At 41.6% G+C, this 20,095-nt stretch overlaps 2 protein-coding genes across 2 annotated transcripts in view; one reads left to right on the top strand and one right to left on the bottom strand.

Moving 5' to 3' along the window:
• Window positions 1-16,831, top strand: part of lhfpl7 (LHFPL tetraspan subfamily member 7) — a 69,642-nt gene extending 52,811 nt beyond the window's left edge. The window contains exon 3 of the mRNA XM_086131355.1: window positions 14,650-16,831. Within this exon, the coding sequence (XP_085987481.1) occupies window positions 14,650-14,876 (227 nt within the window). The 3' untranslated portion in view covers window positions 14,877-16,831. The remainder of the gene's footprint in view (window positions 1-14,649) is intronic.
• A 147-nt stretch (window positions 16,832-16,978) lies between these two features.
• Window positions 16,979-19,797, bottom strand: spata22 (spermatogenesis associated 22). The gene is made up of 8 exons (XM_086131272.1): window positions 19,730-19,797; window positions 19,389-19,458; window positions 18,657-18,794; window positions 18,238-18,415; window positions 17,757-18,096; window positions 17,546-17,666; window positions 17,370-17,467; window positions 16,979-17,247 (listed from the first exon to the last, which is right to left on the bottom strand). Exons 2-8 carry the CDS (start codon window positions 19,426-19,428, stop codon window positions 17,056-17,058), a joined length of 1,107 nt encoding a protein of 368 aa, XP_085987398.1. The 5' UTR covers window positions 19,429-19,458; window positions 19,730-19,797; the 3' UTR covers window positions 16,979-17,055.
• Window positions 19,798-20,095: the final 298 nt, after the last annotated feature.

Here is a 20,095-nt window from a genome sequence, read left to right as displayed (position 1 = left end):
TCGAAACCATGCATGGCTAATGGGCTTGGCAGACGACCGACTGATTGCGGGTCACAAGCCAAGGATGCAGGCACGGGGAAGCTCACGAATCTGCACATGCGCCGCCGTGTCGAGGCGTTGCCAACCGGCAACATCTGGATCGAGGGGCATCTGCAGCGTCCCGCATCATCATCACTGGTTTCTCCGTCTTTAGAGCAGGGACCTGGCCTAGCGTGGGACGTTTGCTGCCAAAGCAGATGGTGCTTTCAGTTAGTACAGGCCATGGATGAGATATGCCGAGGCCAGGATGTGGCTGATGGACGAGCAGCCACATGCTTTGGCTTGCAGTGGGTACACACACTGGACAAATTTGCTTAGTGATGAAGCGTAATTTGGGATTCGTGACCATGCGGTTTGGGCATCCTTTGTGGGAGGCTTGAGAACTCGTACCCTGGACAGACCTTTTGCCAGGGAAGCCACGTCGGTAGAGGGCGCTAGGGTGCTGCCTCCCCACCCAGCTTCGTGACATTGAAAGGGTATAAAAAGTATATTTGTTTTTGAGATGAGCAGGATAAATATTATGCAGTTACTGATGAGTAAAAAGGATTCTCTTTTGTCTAGCGTCTCAAATGTGCAGGCAGGCATGTTGAATTCCATCGCCAATACATTTAAACACAGTTACCGTTAGAGCCAATGTCACTTCCTGTCGGGATCTGAATGCCTCCTGCCTTCGACGGCTTGCCCCATCCAATGTGGCCGCCGTGCAGATATAGACACTCGTGATGTGACAAATAGGTTAAAGCACGCATGCTTTGCTTCTTATTTGGAGAACTGTGCGAATGAGTGCGTCTTTGTTTGGGGTGGAGTGACAACGGGTGCTCATAAATACTTTGAATCATTTTAATGTTTAAAATGTGTGTGATTTTTAATGTGGTTTATCGATATCAGCTGGTTCTGGAACGTATCCCCTGCAATGGGAGTTCATTATACCAAGGCACCAAAATCGGGGGGGTTCGGGGATGGGGGAGTGTCAGGAAGTCCTTAAAACCCTCGCATTTTTGCTGAGTAAAGCTATTTGTCAGTTTATTTGTTAGCAAGCTCTACTTGTTGGTTAGCGGAAGATGATTTAAGGGCCGCCATGCTCTTGTGCTCTAAAAATGCAGATTAAAAAAAGCATCATAGATATCATTGCAACTGTGAATATTAGGGAAGCACCCATTTGACCCAACAGCATCTGACAAGCGCATTTAAACGTGCAATCATTCGTGCAGACTTCAAAAACTCAGATTACACTCAAAAGAGGTGATATGCTGGTGTGTGAAGGTGATTTTTTTTTTAAGGTTAAGTAGATGCGCAGCATTTAAGTTGATGATGTTAATTTTCCAATTTGAGCTCCCGGCATCTCTTTGAGTGGCACTTGCGCATGCCAAATATGTTAGCGTTGGGTCACCTCTGAGGCATCGGTCCTGCAGCGCCTCTCTCTGGCTCTGCTCCCGCAGCGCTTTCCAAATTCATCAATAAATGAATCACACAATACAGCTCGAGCCATTTGACGCATCGATAGAAATGTCAACAGTAACCGAATGGAGAGACTTTAATCTGTCGGCAGCGGTTGAGCTGAGGGATAAGCGAGAAGGTGGAGCAGAGCGAGGCACCCTTCAACTTGATGCCACCTATTATGGGTGACAGTCGCTGCTCAGTATCTTTGAATGATACCGGCAGCCTCGCAGGGCTTCTTTTGGGTGCGGCACAAAATAAAGGCAACACCTCTTTCGGTAATATGGTGCAAGTTTGACTGAAAAGTAGATTTGCATCATCATTGCCAATTTCATGCGCCGAGTATGTCTGCAAATCACTTCCCATTAGTCAAGATATGCTCAAAATGTAACTGAGGGAGGAAATTAATTGTGACGGGTAACACAATCCACACAGACATAACACTAGATTGCACACAGCTTCTTATTTTATGCACATTTGCCAAATCTGGCTTTAGCAAGAGCCCATTGTTTATTATCCGCGTTGAGGAAATGCATACATGTGGATTACTGTCAACAACCGACAGTCGTATTCGAGTTGACCCACAAATTTGGACAAAGCTGAGAGCTTGCAGGCGACATTTGATCGGCTGACGCATCACCGAAGCTTCTTTTGAGTCAGTATTGTGTGAGCTCACAGGCGGATTGCCGAGAAGAGACCGATGGTCTCATAGCAGATTTTATAGCATGCTAATGGACAATTAGACATGTTGTGACTAAAGTGTCATGGTGATTCTCATTATATGCTATTCAGTACTCCTGCAGTGCCATCATGTTCCGCTGAGGCAAAGTGAGGTGCCATGAATAGTTGTCAGCGTTTCACTCGAGGGCCTTTTATTTTATGTTTCATTTATCTGAACTGCGTTGGCTACTTATTATTAGCCACAGTAATTGGATTCTTGATAATTAGGACAGTCCCATTGTCACTCTGCACAGACTTGACTCCAGGGGCCTTACTGGTCCTTTTGAAATGCTTTTGTTGTCTTAGGTCCACACCAAGGCGACAGATACATGTCCTTCTCTTTGTTTAAGACTGAAAAGAAATTTTTGAGCGTGGGTTTTTTTTTCTTTTTCTGCTGTTGCTACGTGACGAAGCAGAGCCACTTTAAGAGTTAACAATAAGCCGATTGGAGTTTGAGACCAGCTAGCCCGTCTCAGATTTTAAATGAATTTCAGGGCCATTGCACGTAAAAAGGTTTTGAGCATCTGTTATTGTTAATTACAGTATTCAGCACTTTTGAATAGGAGTCTATCACCAAGGCAACTCATAATTTGGCAATATTTACCCACTCTTTCTTGCAAAATGTGCCCTGAATCTGAGATTGCAAGGGTATCTCTTTTTTTCATGGCCCTTGCTGGGCATAGCAGACAAAGCAATTTCGAAGATGAGTCCCCCAGGAGCACAGACGAATGCCCCCTCAACATGTGCATTCATCCACTAAGAGCAGTCGACGTGCCCCGACAATTTTTTGTCAATGGGGGGGTTGCACCTTCAACATGCGCACTGATGGGCAATCCGTCAGTCCTCCTGTTCCTGTCGTCCCCATGTTAAGTGGTGCTCTCTTCTTTTTTTATGTTCCTTAAGTGGGTTGAAACTGATTTTGAAATTTTTTTTTCGTGGTAGAGCTTAGTTGTCTAAATAGAAAATTTAGCAGCTGCTTAAACTCGTTCCAACTATTGTGTGTTGTCTTGTATGTCATTGTAACCATGTAGTGAGTTTTATATATTATGTCACCTTCAGACCACAACCGTACATATCCTTGAAATACTGCCATTACTTAATTTAGCCTTTGTGTGTGTGTGTGTGTGCTTGCGGTGCTACCCTAATGAAGTCTGCTGTAACCAAGGAAGTGCTTTCACCACATTAGCACTTCACTCCCTTGTGTCTCAGTGGTCGTCTTTATTACGCAGCCGGGTCATCTTTTTGTCTTGGTCACCGAAGCCTTCGTTTCGAGGTCTGAAAGCACGACATCGATCCCAAAGAGAGATGGAGGCCATTTGTCTGCTCAGAAGAAATTGAGGTAGATTTGTTTGTGGCTCCTTAGTTTACAGTTGACATATTGAATGAAGCAGCACGGTGACCTGGTGGTTGGCACGTCTGCCAGTCGAGACGGCCGCCTGTGTGGGGTTTGAATGTTCTCAGCACGCTCGCGTTGTTTGTCTGCAGGTCAACTGCTTCCCTCCCACTCTCTCAAAACATGCGCCCATCAGTGTGAATGTGAGCGTGAAGTGTTGTTTAGATATTCGGCATCTTGCTCACACTGTCAGCTTGGAGATTAAATATTAAACAGAAACAAATGGACGCATGCGCAGAATTTGGATTCATAAATGTCTCCCTCAAAAGGCCTGTACTTTTTATCTTAGTAGTTGATCCATGCCACGCCCCTACGGGGCGCGTTCTCTTGTAATAAACTTACCGGTAATCTGCAGATCAAATGAGCCGGCAAGGATCGCCGACCTTTTTGAAACTGAGACCTACCAAACGGAACACATGCGTAACAAACCGAAACAGTCGGGCCGAATGATTTGGGTGGTTTAAAATATATAGTTTAATGGTTTAATGGCGGACGGGAGGTCAAGTTCCCTCTATTTTAGCCTTTCACTTGCCTGTACACCTGTAATTAAAAGTGGCTTAATTCGGTGGGACTCCACAGCAAAGTCATGGCTCCAAATGCAATTCATGACACTCCTACATTGTGGACCGAGCAAGGATATTACTGATACGCATGCATGCGCCTGTCCCTGCTGCTGGTCTGAGAATGTCGAGGCTGAAGGTAATGTTTTTCCATTTTTCCTTAATGCCAGTAGGTCAGGGAGTGTCGGCTGGGCAGAACTTCATTACAGAAGCCCAGCAGGCCCCCGACATCTCCTGTAGGGATTCATTTTTTTGAAGTCAAGATGGCGCCCGAGTAGGCAGCCGTCAGCAAGTGCTCTCATGAGCCTTGCTTTTTTTTGTTGTTTTTGTGTTTGTTTTGTCACTTTGTGTTGTTTACGTCGTGTGGACCTGATGTGGACTTTTTCCAGCATTTTTTGGCCACGACATTCATCAAGGAGGAGACTCTGTGCTCGGTGGTTGCGCCTTCTCGGCAGCATGGGTATTCCAGCACTGTTTTTGACTGGGAGGAATGTCGGCGCCATTTGACTGTCGTTGCTGGACAGTCCGGGGCGCTTGTGTCTTGCGCCTGTACTGTAATGGGCAGCATTTTTCACAGCCCCGCTTTGTTCAGCGGAGAGATCGGTGCTGTTGAACGGTCTGCGGCTGGATGGATGTAAGTCTTGAGGAGCCGACGATGAGAAGAAAGGAGCGTTAGCGCGGAGCGCCGATGCGGATTTGGAACTGGGAGTCGCGGCTTGGAGTTTGAAGCGGATTACGTGGGACAGGAGAAGTGAACTCATCTCTTTTCGTCAATGGACGCTACAGCTTCCTGTTTGCTTTCAAAACTTAGCTTGTAGCAGACGTGTGCACATTTTCAGCATGACGTCTCTGATCCGCTGGTGAAAGGACACTTTGATCCTCTCCTCTTTCATCTAGAACTGCTTCAGACAACAAAGTGTATGCAGAAAAGTGGTGAAGATTGCACGACTGTCTGTGTCCTATGTGTTGTGTTGTGTTATTTTTGTTATTTTGACTTCAAAATGGCGCCGCGAGAGTGGCTGCCTTTCCAGCAGCTCCTATATTGTGTTGTTCTACTTCTTCCTTTCATAACTTTGCTGCTGTGAATTGGGAATTTCTCCATTGCGAGACTAATAAAGGTTTTCTTATCTTATCTTATTATGTTGCTGCTCCAACCAAAACCCCCACCTCCACCGATGACCCCCCCCCCCCCCTCCACCTCATGTTCAGCAACTTGCAACGTTCATAAAGGTTTCCGTGTAATGTCAGGGAACTCAGGGCGAGAATTCACTTTGCACAGTGTCTTCATATTTTCCCTTTGCTATGAGAGGTTGTATGTAGGTAGAAGCAGTTGCACAAGTATCGTTAACCCCTTTCGGGTATAGCGGCTACTGCAGTGGACAGTTTATCATGTTATCAGGTTACAGGGTGCATGAAAGGGTTAATGCAATCAAAAGCTATTCGACTTCCGAGAAATGACCATCATGCAGGGGCTATTTTGACGTATTTGCAAGTGTCTCTAAAAATGTGACATTAAGAAAGCGTCTGCGCTTAAAAAAACAAAGTGGTATTTTTTTCACAGATTTAAAAAAAATTATGAATACTGTATACTTGCTTATCTATATTTCAAAGGGGCATTCAGCTCCCAAATTTTCTTCACAATAATATGTTCTATGCACCTTCACTCATCTTAAAAAAACAACAACAACAACAACAACATTCATAAGCAGCAAAACCCACCCATTTTTATCCCTCTCCGGGGGGCGCCATTTTGACACTTTCTGTCGACTGAAAATGACTTCACAGTTGCTCTGGGCTCAGGTAACAACAAATCAAGGCTCATGTGTATCCTGAAGCTGACACATCAAGTCTTGGATTTCTATTCATTATGATCAAGCCATTCCTGATTGGAAGGACTGACGCTTGTTTTCGGTAGGCTTCTGCCTTCTGTGCAACTTGAAATTATGGTATTGTGTAATTTTTGCCCCCCTTCAATTCACAATTCGGTACTGGTACCAGTACTTATTGCATCGCTAGGTAACACCTTTTCAGCACAAACCTATTTGATACTGTGTCAAACAGCGAGTGTGGTTACTTTTATTTCATAAAAACGATCTCTAAAGTGCAATTTGTTGTAGTTTACACTTACATGCATACTGGGCGTCGCCTTTGGAACAGACGTAAACTTGAATTGTCAGTGGTCATAACTGACATTCTTGGTTGGGCCTTAGATGGTGACTAAACCGGTCTAGTTTTTTTAGCCCAGAGCCAAGGGCTGTCAACATGATAAACTCACTTCATGTCACACAAGGTGGCCCGCCACTGACATACATACAAACATGCCCAGAAACGTTTTGTTTGGTTATTTATTTTATTGTTTGAACATGGACTGCTTGCTCTTGCTACTTGATTGATGGCTTCAATGTAATTGCCACTTCCTCTCTAGTATTACTATTATTTATTTTGCCATTCATGCATGTGAAGTCCTCTGTCTCCAATGCTAATTCGAATATATATGGGGGGGGGGGGTGGATTGAACTACAGATTAGGTTTGGTTAGGTCGCACATTGACACAAACCACATGTGCGCTCTGGGTTACCTCATAAGGGATAAGGGAGTCAAGGACAAGCAATTTGTCTGAGCTTTGAATTAATTTGCAGTATAAAAAAAAAAGATGGGGATATGGAAATGCAAGTAATTAAGTTGATAGATTGGATGCAGCGTGTGAGGTTCATGTGTCATCATTGCTACAGTGCTCCCAGGATGGAGATTCACCATCACAGGCAGAGTTCAGATGCCTCAGCGTGCACCGGGAGCATTTGGCAGTCCTTTTTTTTTTGTTGCAGTTGCGCTGAACCGGTTACGTATTAGCAATCAATCAATTATCCCTCTTAGGTCAAGAAACACATTTTTTAGTTTGAAATGTACATGTAAAGATTTTGGCACCTGGTAGCCATCTATCTATTCACAACTCATCATTTGCATAGAATATGGGGACCGATAAAAATGCTGTCATGTATTTACAACTATAGTTCTTGGCTTAGCCTGGATTTGCAAGGCAAGGTGAAGTCTTATGTTTGTCTAACTACCGTATTGGCCCGAATATAAGATGGCCCTGATTATAAGACAACCCCCTCTTTTTCAAGACTAAAGTTTGAAAAAAGACTTTTTGAACACCAAATAAATTTTTATACAGAAAATAATTTTTATTTGTATTCTTCATGACAGGGGTTCGCTTTGGCCTGGTGCGGCATTCGCTTCAATGATATCTGGCGCCACCCAGCGTCGTGAAATGTTATAACGTCTAGACCCCGAATATTAGACGACCCCCACTTTTTCAGTCTTATTTCAATGCAAAAGACATAGTCTTATATTCGGGCCAATATGGTATATTCCCAATAGTTTTAACTCTACAAAGTAGTAAACACCGATGTACAAATTGTTTGTTTGTCTGACCAAATATTGGCTTGCCCAAATACACGCTCCCCTGTCGTCCGTGTCTACATGACAGTCCAGTCGGCAGTCTGAGTCACTCTGTGATAAACAGACCAATTACCGAGATGTGATTGACCAGTCCACGGGCAGACCTGCTCATTCTAAAGATAGCAGAGACCTTTTTATTGCCCTGCTAATCTCTCCTATCACTCTGTATTTTATTTCCTCCTCGTCTTCTCGTCCCCTTTCCCCAGCCCCTCACCCCCTACCCCACACCTTGTGTACAGAGCTCAAGGTCATCTGATTTTTCCCCTCTCCACTGTCATCAGTGGCCAGTGAGCATGGACGAATTTAGCAGACAGTCTTAGAATGTCGATCTTCTATGGGTTAAAAGTCATTTTCCTGCACAGTTCTTTTGGTTTGATTAGCTTGTCTTTATTGTTTAGGGTATTTTCCAGCTTTGTCAACTTTATTGATGTGCAGTACATGTTCTGCTCGTGGGATCAGAAAATGTTGGGGATCGCTACTCTAGTACACTTTTGTACTCTAGTACTTTTTTTTTTAATTGAATGGATGAAAATGAAGTGGCACAATCAAGCTGCAAGAGACTAAGTAGCTAAGTTTGGGATATGAATGAAACGTAATTGTAACTGGTATTTAGCATTTCAAAATTATTTACATCTGTGTCAATTTTGAAAAAAAAAATTCTTTTGTACCAAGCTACGAAAAGCTTGTTACCTTAAAACATCATCATTTAGTTTACTACTTGGGAATGAATGAATTCAAACAGCAAACTTTACCTTAGCAAGAAGGTGGCAGTAATGCACCAAAAGTTTGCCAATCGCCAAAAGAATGTAGAAAAAGAATTGGATCCAGAAGTTGTAGTAGTCATGGCAACAAATGTGTGACACATCACTCGTTTAGCATTTGGCTTCCGCCACATGAATTTACTATTCAAAGCACCAAAAGTCACAATGATCGAGCAGGATCGTGCCTTTGGCCGCAATGCGACGTGGGATTCCAGTTAAGGGTAAGTCATTTTAAACCAAAAAGTAAAACCTTTCCATAGTTAGGATCTGAAGTTTTGTCTAACCACTCTGAGAGTCTGTGTGTGAGAGGCAGGGTGCGCTCCCCTCCCATTAATTTCCAAATGCAGCCTGGGTTATCAACCAATCAGCAGCTTGTATTTGATCCCTTTCCATCTGTATTGCCTTGAGACACTGGGTTCCGGCACTCATTTTTTTGTGGCACTCCAAATAACAGAATGACACATTTGAACAATGCTCTGAGTTTCCAAACGGTCGCAGTGAAGCAGTGTGTGTTTAAAAGCGTATTTACAAACACATCTACGATTAGTGTCCTTTTCACTTATACTTGCGTCTCGACTACTTTATACATTTGCATGAATCTTAGCAACACAATTTTCTTCTGTTCCTTTCACTCTTGCAAAGAAAACACATGTGAGTTACCTCTTCCGTTCTGGAACACGAAGGTACTTGTACAATTGTCATTAGCCTAATTTCCCACAGGCTTAATGATCCTAGCTGTGTGCAGACTTGAGCATGTCACATTAGGTTGGAATCCCTGCTGTTTACGCTCACGTCCCAGATTACCACTTGAAAATTTATCACCACAGGAGACGAACTCCTCGTTAACTTTAAAACTTTCCTTACCCTTTCCTCACCTTGATGCAATATTGAAGGTGAAAAGAGAGGCGATCAGAATGGATGAACATTTAGATGCAGAACATTTGGGGCACCATGTGTTTGTCACTGTCTGCATAGTTGTTTCATCTTTTGCCTGTCCTTTGTTTGAGTCAGTGCAATGTCTTCCGCACTGCAATACTTCCTGCTTCATGTTGTCATACTGGACATTAAGAGGAAATATGAGCAATGTGGGGCACATAAATGATCCCTTTCCATCTTACATTCGCCTGTGGATAGAGAGACACATTGAAATACTCCTTGTGCGAGGCCAGTGAAAATGGAAATTTCCTTCAGACATATCACAGAGGTGCTTTCCTTTTTAATTTTTTTTTTAATGTTGTCCGTGTGGAACAGTCACATCTGCTGTAAATACAGTTGATTACAGTCTAAATGGCATTTTTTCATATTTTTCATTTAACTTGATGTAAGGTTGAAATTTTGGAGTGTGTCAGTTGGGGTCTTTGTCCATTCTTCGAGAATTACATTTACATGGGCAGATGTTGCACTAAATTTAACTTCCAGGAGATACAGTACATCTTGTGAATTTTGAAAATATTCAAAGCTGCATACTGAGAATAGGACATTCAAATGACTTTTTTGAAATATTTTTTTAATAAACTTTGTGTCTGGAATAATCCAGATAGGGGTGGATTCCACAAACATAGACAAGGATAAAATCTAAATTAAAAAAAAAAAAAGGTTGATTTACAAAACGCAAGACTGACGAAGTACAACTCGGGACGTAGTTCACAAAGAACCAGGAGAATTTGGAACAAACCAAAGGCGCTTGCAAAAGACAAGGAACGAGAACACGTAGATTACTAGTTAACTCAAAGGCCAAGAGAAACCCACACATGAGAATACAAAACTGAGATTACAGAGTAAAAAAAATACAAGAGAAACAATGAACTATGTGGCAAAACTGTGAGGCAAAAATCTAGAATGTCTAGAAAGCTGAAGCACCTGGAAACAGTCGTGAGCAAGGTTTAATAATCTGACTGCCACACACTGAAAAACAAACAGGACGGGATCATGACACGATGCTTTATAACTGAAAAGAAAAATGTTCAATAAAATAGAGAACAGCAATATCTGTGGTGATTTTTTTTTATACTTCTACAGCTTAACGCAATTACTCAAACATACAGCACAGTCGAACTGCAATTTTGTCACAATGTAGTTTATTCCCATTAATTACCGAACCCATCCATAAATTCTCATTACTGTCCCTGCAAATATCCAGACTTTTACCACCTAGCATGCTAATTGATCTCATTCACAACTGATGAACAAGTGCCCTTTGTCCATTACTTTTTTTGTGTGTACAGTATATGGGTCAGTTCCCGCCCCAGGCTGTTGCTGTAAATCAGCACCTCATTTACATCAGCTCGCCGGATCACATCTGGGTTGTTGTTATGATCCGCAGGGGTGGGAAAGACAGCAAACAACTCACCTGTGTTATTTACGGTAGCTGCTCGCTGTGAAACCAATAACGGGAAAAACAAGGTGAAACGAAAAAGAGAAAAAACAGTCGCTATAATGTACCGCTCGAGGCTCGGGTTTGTAATTAAGGGGGACTTCTCAGCAATGTCCTACATGTTCCTTTACATTGTGTTCCAGGGTGACAAATGTGCCCAAACAGCGCTTTGATGCCAATCCGGTTGTTCTATAGTCTGATACCAATGATTCTTCTAAAGAAGCTGATATCCTGCATACAGTATACTAATAAATACATAACATATAATAATATATTGTTGTGTGTATTTTTCAAAAATATACATGTTGTCCACTTCATAACTCACTTTGTCAGACCAAAAATAATAAAATGCTACCCCAATAGCATGCAGGTGAAGAAAACAAAAATACAGGTCATGACACATCAGTTACTTCAGTGCATATGATAAATACTGTTTTGAGGACAGTAAATGCAATCTTTTGTGGTCTTGTGCTCAGTATTACCATTAGATTGGAATGATAATGTTGCAAATAATATCTGAGGAAAGGAAAAAGGTCAGGTAAAATAATGGGTTGCTTCCGCATGTACATGCATTACATTTTGTGTTGATGTGGTTAAGGTGGTGTCATCAAACATCTTTGTGGTTACAGGAGGCATCAAGCTGGTGTGGGTGTCGCGTGATTTTATTCTTGTCTTGTCAGAAGTAGCAGCAGGTACTGTAAGTTTTGCTGAGAACACACACAGAGTGGGAACTGGCTGTGCAAAGTGTGCATAAATAACTAGAAGACGAGAATGGTTGATTGGTTCATCAATTCTCTCCATTTTAGACCGCCAATAAAAATTAAATGATGCATTCTGTCTGGGGTTGTTTTGTTTTTTTTCATATCCAGATTGATTGTGGCGCATGTTAAACTTCCGGGTCATGCAAATGTAACCAATTAAATATTAAAATGAAATTCGGTCCTGTGGACTTTTTTTTTTTTTTGGAATGTTTGATCGGAGCCAAACATTTAAATTTGAAGTCGGTTTGTTTAAATTTGATTTTTAGATTACCGTACGTAATTGAAAAAACACAAGTAGTTACTTTTTTTTTCATTTTCTCTTTATGATTACCCGATTACCCAATAGAGAATGAGGAGGCACGAGAATACATATATATATATATATTTGTGATACTCTATTTTCTGCACATCTTAAATATGTACTCTACCTTATTTTTGAACGTCTTTGCAGTGCTGTTTCTTCTGTCCTCATTATACAGCACTTCAAAGGACATGTCATGGACTGAAGGGTACACTCAAGACAGCAAGTTAGATAATTACGCTGCCAGTCTTTTCTCAGATCCTCGCAGAGATTTTACAACATGATATTGTTTCAACGGTGAATCATTCTCCTTTAATACACGGTTACAGTGGGAGCCACTGTATCGTAGTTGTCTAGACGGGCGTCTTTCTTTGGGTCGGTACACTGTATTTTTTTTTTAAATGTTACATGGAATCGAACTGGATGCGACACTCCCTTAGTTTAATCCTCAGAGCCCAGTATAACTGTTTTCAAAAGTAATATCCATGATAATTTGAAAAATATAAGGTCATAGGAGGAGGCTCCAGAATTTTTGCTGTTTCTATTGATGGCCTCAGGCCTTTGGCACATGTGTGTGACACATGAGCGAGATTATTATTTGGGTGTGTTGATGTTTTTGTAAGAACCCGTTACTGTGTAAGATGTGATGAAATTGATTCAGTGCCACGCATGGTCGCCGAGTTATCACACATCTTCCTGCACCACAAACTCATTCAATCTCCATCTCGCTTCTGTGAACCTGCTTGACCGGCTTGCGCAGCAGCTTTCCATTTCTCGCTCCGCCACTGAGAAAGGGATTCAAGGTTAATTTAATTCATTTATTTGGCGTGACTGTCATGACTGACTGTATTGCAGTGCTACGAGATTTTGATTGAAATCTAGATTTTTCATTCAACATCTTTCGGGAAAAAAAAAAAGGATGAACCATGCTCAATGGAATGGAGTGACATCTGTTCACAGGTGGATGTTGGAGCCTTGCCATCATGCACATTTGACTTCAGTAGTTGGGGAAAAGTAAATGAAGTGTTTTATTGCCCATGAATCCATTTATGTTGAATTTCTCCTCGAGGGATTGTAATTTGTATCATAATCAAATTAATAAATTAACCAAGTATTCAGTCTGAAGGACGGCATTGCAAGAATACAACTCCATATTAGTTCTTGCCATTATCTTTTTATGATAGCCTCGTGTTCTCTCATCAATCTGATTTATTCCTCTTTCGGTCTGCTATGTGAAGTTCACATCCAGTCCAATGTGGTTGCACATCCTTGCACAAGCAATAAAAAAAACTTCACTTCCCTGCATCACATCGCATCACATCATGTCAGCCAGCCCCTTTCATCACACTGTCCATCGCTTTTTGGATTAGACCAGTATGTCATGAACAGTGTTTTAAAAGAAAAAAAACAACAACAACATTCTTGTTTTCAATGGAAAACATAAAACTCACTTGTCCTTTCTGTCATTCAGACAACATTGAATTCGATGTTGAGTGGAACCTGTGCTGTAATTAAGGTTTGTCATGTCATCTGTGATGGTTGTCAAAGCTTGCCTCTTTAAAGATTCTACAGCCAGCAACGATAAGATTTTTCTCTGATCCGGACAACCACTAAAATACTGTTCTGTATCCACAACAAGACATTTCTAGCTACTGACATGACATGAATGGCGGTTACTTTGACAGTGATGGCGTCTATTTTGACAGTTTTCAGACGTAAAGCAAAACAAGAACAACAAAACAAAACAAAGACCACTGTGCCCCTGAATGAACCCTGAGACTGGGATTGGCAATATTTCTTTTCCTCTCATCCATCCTTCTAAATTTCTACTCTGGAGAATCCCAGAGTGCAATCGGAACATCAGTGATCGCTGTTGGCCTCCTTATAGCTCCCTTCTACTATCATTTCATTTGATACAAAAACTGCTATTCGACTCAGGCTCCATGTTGGGATTGTTTTCCAAGTGAGCATCTCTCCCTTCAACTCGAGAAGCCGAAGTCAAATTGAAACAAAGATGCATACATTTCACACTGCAAGCCCAAGCTTTACCAGCGCACCAATAGCTCTCGATAACTGAAACCACAAAGACACCTGACATTGACCGGAAAGCCAGCTAGAGCTCAGGATGACTGAGTGGCAATGATAGCGGGAAGGAGAGTCGATAACCGCGCTGGGTGCTTTGGGCCATGAAACATGACTTAATTTGTTGGAGTTAACTGTTCTCTGGCTCCTTGAGAAGCTGCAAGTGAGAAAACATCCAAGGGAATGTTGCTATTTTAATCACAACGAATAGCTATAAAGAGAGAAAACATGGTAAAGCAGATGATCTATAAATGTAACGTTTTTTAATTTTTTTTTAACCTTATTAATGTTGTCCTTGAGTTCATTGTGTGTCATGTCTGAGGTCTATTTGATTTTCACATTATGTAATAATGTACTTTATTACTGTAAACACTCCTGATGAAAAATTTTGTTATACAGTAGTTGACCCGTTTCCAATGAACCTTTATTGCTAAATCTCTACTGCCCCCATGTGGTTGTCCAGTTCACTACACATTTCAATTCAAAAAAGGTGCTGCAAGTGACCTCAAAATTGGATACTTATTGTGTGTTTAAATGTGTTGTAGTTGGTAAATGTCCTTTTCCAAGGATCCAAAAAAACCTTTCGACTTACGTTTCTGCATTGAGTCATTTCTGTTCGTCAGTATCCTGTCAAAAAACTAGTATTAAGCATCTCCAATTTTTTATTCTAATATATTTTGTAGTGCCCATTATCCTCATCATCAAGCATCTTTCTAATGTGTACGATTTAATGCGTTCTTGTCTGTGCCCTCTGTGCAGTGTTTATCATGGCTGCAGGACTGCTGGTGTACCCGTTTGGGCTCAACTCTTCGCTCGTCAGGTCCTTTTGCGGAGACTCGGACGTCTACAATGCCGGCGAGTGCCAAATTGGCTGGGGGTACATGTTGGCCATTGTGGGAGTGCTGCTCACCATCTTTTTGCCCTTTTTTGCCAAATATGCACCAAAGGAGCAGCTGTCTCCCACCCCTTTGCCCGCTCTCTTATAATATTTCTTTTTCTTTTCACTGCTTTCGCTGAGCTGCCTTTAACTAAAAGACCGATGCTTTTTTGGGGGGGGATAAAGAAGCTGCTCTGAAATGCAGTGTGGGAAAACTGGCTCTTTTGTGCATTGTCTTCCTATGTGTGATATGTAAAATGACTTCAGTTATGTTTCATATAAACATTTTTACCAGCTTGTAAACACTAACTCGGCCATTTTCCATGAAGATGTTGTCCAGTGTTGAAGGGGCATTTAATGTAATCATGATTGCAGCATTTTGGTGTTTTTGCCCTTCTTTTGTGGGTCAGAAGTCAACATGACGGGAACATGAACTATTCCAAAACAAACAGGACATATGTGCACAAAGGAATTGCAAACACAACTTGATGTGGAATTTTTTTTTTCCCCACATCAGAAATCAATTATTCAAGAAAGTTCTGAGGAGTACGATACAAGGACAGCTTTTTGTTTTTTTTAAACTCAAGGACATTTACCTGAGGGAACTGCACATATGAACAAAAAAGCAAACAGAATTGAAGTTTAACGTTCTGAAAATGGCTAGAAATTGAACTCTGGCCTACTAAAGGATCAAGAGGAGCTTTCTCTGAGATGCCACTTTTTGTGACTCATGTAAAAAAAAAAAAAAAAAGGAGACAACACACAGATTTTGGTGTGTCTTTTTTAACAGACGTATAACAACAGATTGTGGTTTCTCAGTAGCGTTGTCCAAAATGTCAAACTTTTCCCTGAATTACAGTGTTTGTGTATGTGACTCGCTTGTTCAATGTAAGCAATCGCCTGTTGTCTACAGCAAACACAACTTAATTCCGGATAAAACAAACAAACAAAAGGCAGCGAGATTTGGGGATTTTTTTCAAAACAAATGCATGAGAAGACGGACGGACGTAAATGATAGAATAACTTGCTGTCGATTATAATGTGATGTGACCAATTTGTGCCTTTGACAAAGACAAGTGTTCAATACCGTTATCAGGTTGTCGTTTCCACCATCACAGCATTTCTACCGAAAAAAAAAATTGTGGAATACGTTTTTTTCTTCTTCCTTCACATGTTTGATGCAGTATCATACCATTCCGATCTGAAACTAAATTAGAGGCGATAAAGGAGTTGTGTTTTACAATCCTTGTAATGGTGAGAAGAGCAAATCAGGTAGTTCAATTATGGAAAGAGGCATCGATGCCAGTTGTATCAAAGTGAAGAATCTTTTTAAATTGCTGTTGTTATAAAGGTTGCAACATAACGTCTGATTTTATTTCTTGGAATCCTAGAAAGCCAAGAGTTAAGAGTTGTACAAATCAAACCTTTCTTGTCCGAGCACATTATTCTACCGTGTGTATGTGTGTGAAGTGACGGCGGGATTGGAACGCTGCTCTTTCATGGCCCTACTTGTCTTAAAATACGGTAAAACTGCCAGCGTGCTCCCACAAGACTGCTACTTCAGCAGTTACTTGCCCTGCACACTGCCACTTCATCAAGCTAAACTTCCTTTTCAGTGTGTGCGTTCATACATTGTTTTGTATTAAATGTGGATGGGTTTAACTTTCAACATTCGGGTCCCTATAATGCCCTATCCCGATCGCAGGAAATGCTCATTTTAAGGGTGCCATATTAAAAAAAGAGGTTGTGAAGAACAACTGTTTGGACCTCATACTGTGGGACTGACTGGTGGGATTGCAACGGGTCTGTTTTTCCCTCCTATTTGTTCAAAACCTCTTTGTGTAAAGAGTCTCGGCACTGGTGAACGTGTTTTGGTAGGTTAGACTTTGTTTTTTCCTTTGTTGTAGCTGTAAATAAGATTACTGTACAGTACTTGATATATCGTCGGTCTTAACTGCCTGTTTTTGAAATTGTATTTGGAGAGATGACTTTGTTGTGTTTGCAGTAATCTGTTAACATCGTTTGCTGGTCTGTGGTTTTCTTTGTAATAAAAATACACAATGATTTTTGGTCTCATTCATTTCCTTTAAATGAAATGCCAAGAAAGATACAAGAATATAATCAAAACAACCAAGTGAATGCAACTGTGTAAATATTCTTGTTTTCATACAACAGAATGAAGACAACATAAACTAATATTTTAAACCTTTGATAAAAATATATATAAATGTATATAACGCTATAAAACAATAACCATGTGAAAATATTGCTATTCGCTCTTCCAGTTGTCAGGCTTCATGAAGTAATCTGGCGAGTTTGCGCATGTGAGTGTCGCAGGCTTTGATGGCCTCCTGAGCATTTCTGACCTCTGAAGGCTTGGCTGCTCGAATTGACACGCACACCAGGACATCTCTGACGCGGTCATAGTTACCGACACAGCGGTGAACTTGACCACGGATAAGGCGAGGCAGCTCTTGCTCCTGAAAAAAAAAACAAAAATAACTCAAGTTGTTGCATTGTTTTTTACAAAATGACACAATTTGGGGGGTCAGACATCCAGAATGAAGCACCGAGTACTGTGTAATGCATTTTCCCAACTCACGTTTTCATAGAAGAGACACTGCACGACCTCCTTGCCATCTCTCAACAGGAAGTTTTTGGCTCCATGGCGACCAATTGTGACAGCGGAATCAAGAGTGGCTGATGGGAGAGCACATGCAGGAATGTTGACGGTTGTGAGATGAGAGGAGAGGTAACAGTGATCCACAAGCAACTAACCAAATATCTCAAAAAAATACGCGACTTTGTCTTTAAACTGACTCCAGTGTTTCATGCCGTCGATGACTGCAGTCAAAATCCTGAGTGTGTTGTCAAACGGTGCTTTTTTTGGAACACTTTTCTGCTCAACAAAGGAAAAATAGTACAGAAAATACAAAGATTGCATCGACTATTTAATCTACTGACATAGTGCATGTTAAGTGTTTGATACCATTTGAGTTTCTCGTGTCGTTTGGGGTGGACTTGCACTCCTTTTCCCCACAAACGTGGGCTTCTGCGGTCCAAAACTGCTTGTAAAATTCCATTGGTTTTGTGTCTGAGCAGCTCGCCCGCTAGGTGGACCGACGGGGCGAGGCAGAGATCCGAACTGTGGGGGATTAGCCGGCCTACAAGATGATTGTTGGCTCATCTGAGAGAACCCGCGATGAGGTGTCTGCTTGCTTGAGGCATTCTGACTGCTGGAAGATGTTTGATACTGGTTCTGTCTGGTAGCGAATATTAATCCGGAAGCCTGTTGTCTCTGAAGGTTGCCAGGTGTTCCCATCTTCAAACTGACAATAAAACAAAACTCAAATCCAAATTTTCAACAACTGATCACAATGTTGATGTTATACATAAGGCGTGTGCTGCCATTCAACATTCACAGTGCTGTTGCAGTGACGACCATGGCAATGGCAACAGACAAAACCCACTTTGTACTTCCAGCTTTGTACGGATGTGGTAAAGGCGCGTAAGATCTCATCGTTGGTGCAGGTTGATAGCTGCCATGTTGTGGAGACTGAGTAGATCGTGCCATGTCCTGTTTGTTCCAATGGTGACTTGGATGAACGTCATAAGAGGAACCTGAGGCCTGGTAAGACCCATACGCGCCTGAGGAGAAAGTCATTCTCAAGAAACACTTTGTTAAAGGTAGATTTTGCTTGTGAGCAGCCAGTCGTTCCATAATGTTGGTAAGTAACATTCAGTTTAATGCCCTCACATTGGTGATGTTTTTGGAGGGTCCTATGGTGAAGGGTACTTACTATCCTAGTTTATGACACATTCATTTTTCTCACTGGGTGTTTTGAGACACTTGCAGTAAAAGTCAACAGAGCCTGAATGAATACTTCACCTGATGCACCACAAGAAGCAGGTGAGCTGTTGGGTGGCATGAACTCGGTGTGAGAGAAGAAGTTATTCTCAGAAGGAGTCGACGTCAGAGGAATTCGATTTCTTTTCTTCTGATTGAATAGCGGCACGGGGAGGCAGCCTGATTGAGACAGAGGGGACAACAAAGCTTAGGTACCAGGTTCAATTCCAGCTCCGGCCTCCCTGTGTGGAATTTGCATGTTCTCCCCGGGCCTGCGCGGGTTTTCTCCGGGTACTCCGGTTTCCCCCTACACTCCAAAAAGATGAATGGCAGGCTGATTGAACCCTCCAAATTGTCCCTAGGTGTGAGTGTGAGCGCGAATGGTTGTTTGTCTCTGTGTGCCCCGCGATTGGCTGGCAACCGGTTCAGGGTGTCCCCCTCCTACTGCCCGAATACAGCGGATAGGCTCCAGCACCCCCCCCCCCCCCCGCGACCCTTGTGTGGATAAACGGATCGGAAAATGAATGAGTGAATGATTTGTAAAGCGCTGTTACAACTGCAGCTGTTGTGAAAGCGCTATATAAATCAGGATGTATTGTATTGCTGAGGTAAAAAATAAAACATTTTAATTTTGTTGCCATGTACCTAATGTTAGCCTTATTGAATAACACACCTTGTCTCTAGGTGTCAATGTGTGTGAATTGTTGTGAACTGTATGTCTCCCGTAATTTAAGAAAATTCTTAAATCGAAGGGTTTTAAACATTCTTTCAAACCTGCTGTCGGTCTGCATTGCAGATTGTCATTCCTTTTCATCCTTGTTGTTCAAAGACATCAGCTGGAATCCTGAAATTCATTGAATGAATGTGGCAAACCAATTTACAGGTTAATATATGGACAGGCAGTTATCGACATTGATCTATGTTCGCTGGCTATGCTAGTTAGCTGTGTCTGACATTCAGCTTTGGTGTTACAACAATTTTAAAAAGGGTTAACGTTCAACAGCTGTGATGGTTAAAGAATAAGAAACACCAACAAATTCAAATGTATTTGACAAATAAACAATGTCAATAGGACGTAAACGTTTCATATCAATATTATTAGCAAAATGACCTACGGTTCAGCGTCTGGGAAAGCAAATTGCGCCAAAAAGCAGGGCGTACTGTCCGTTGAACATAATGTGGTGCCTTCAGGCTCTAACAATAAAATCCGGCATTCATCACACAACATGCAAGTGCTTGTCGAAAATACTGTACACGTAGAATGTTACAATACAATTATTCTCAGCATTATAAAAATCTAACTCGCCTATAAATCGGTCTCTCAAAAACAGCAATAATGTTCCTGGGTATGTTTCACGATCCAAAAGTATCGGAAACATACAAACCAAAATCACGATCAATTTTGCAATGAAATTTACTTGTAAATCTTTAGATTGTATTGGGTCAGTTTGACTTTCGGGTTTTATCAATGGAGAGGTCAA

The sequence above is a fragment of the Hippocampus guttulatus genome, chromosome 15 (genome assembly GCF_054856545.1).
Source record: "Hippocampus guttulatus isolate MCC_2025c chromosome 15, RoL_Hgut_1.0, whole genome shotgun sequence".
Taxonomy (NCBI): Eukaryota; Metazoa; Chordata; class Actinopteri; order Syngnathiformes; family Syngnathidae; genus Hippocampus; species Hippocampus guttulatus.
This window is presented reverse-complemented; position numbering and strand designations above follow the sequence as displayed.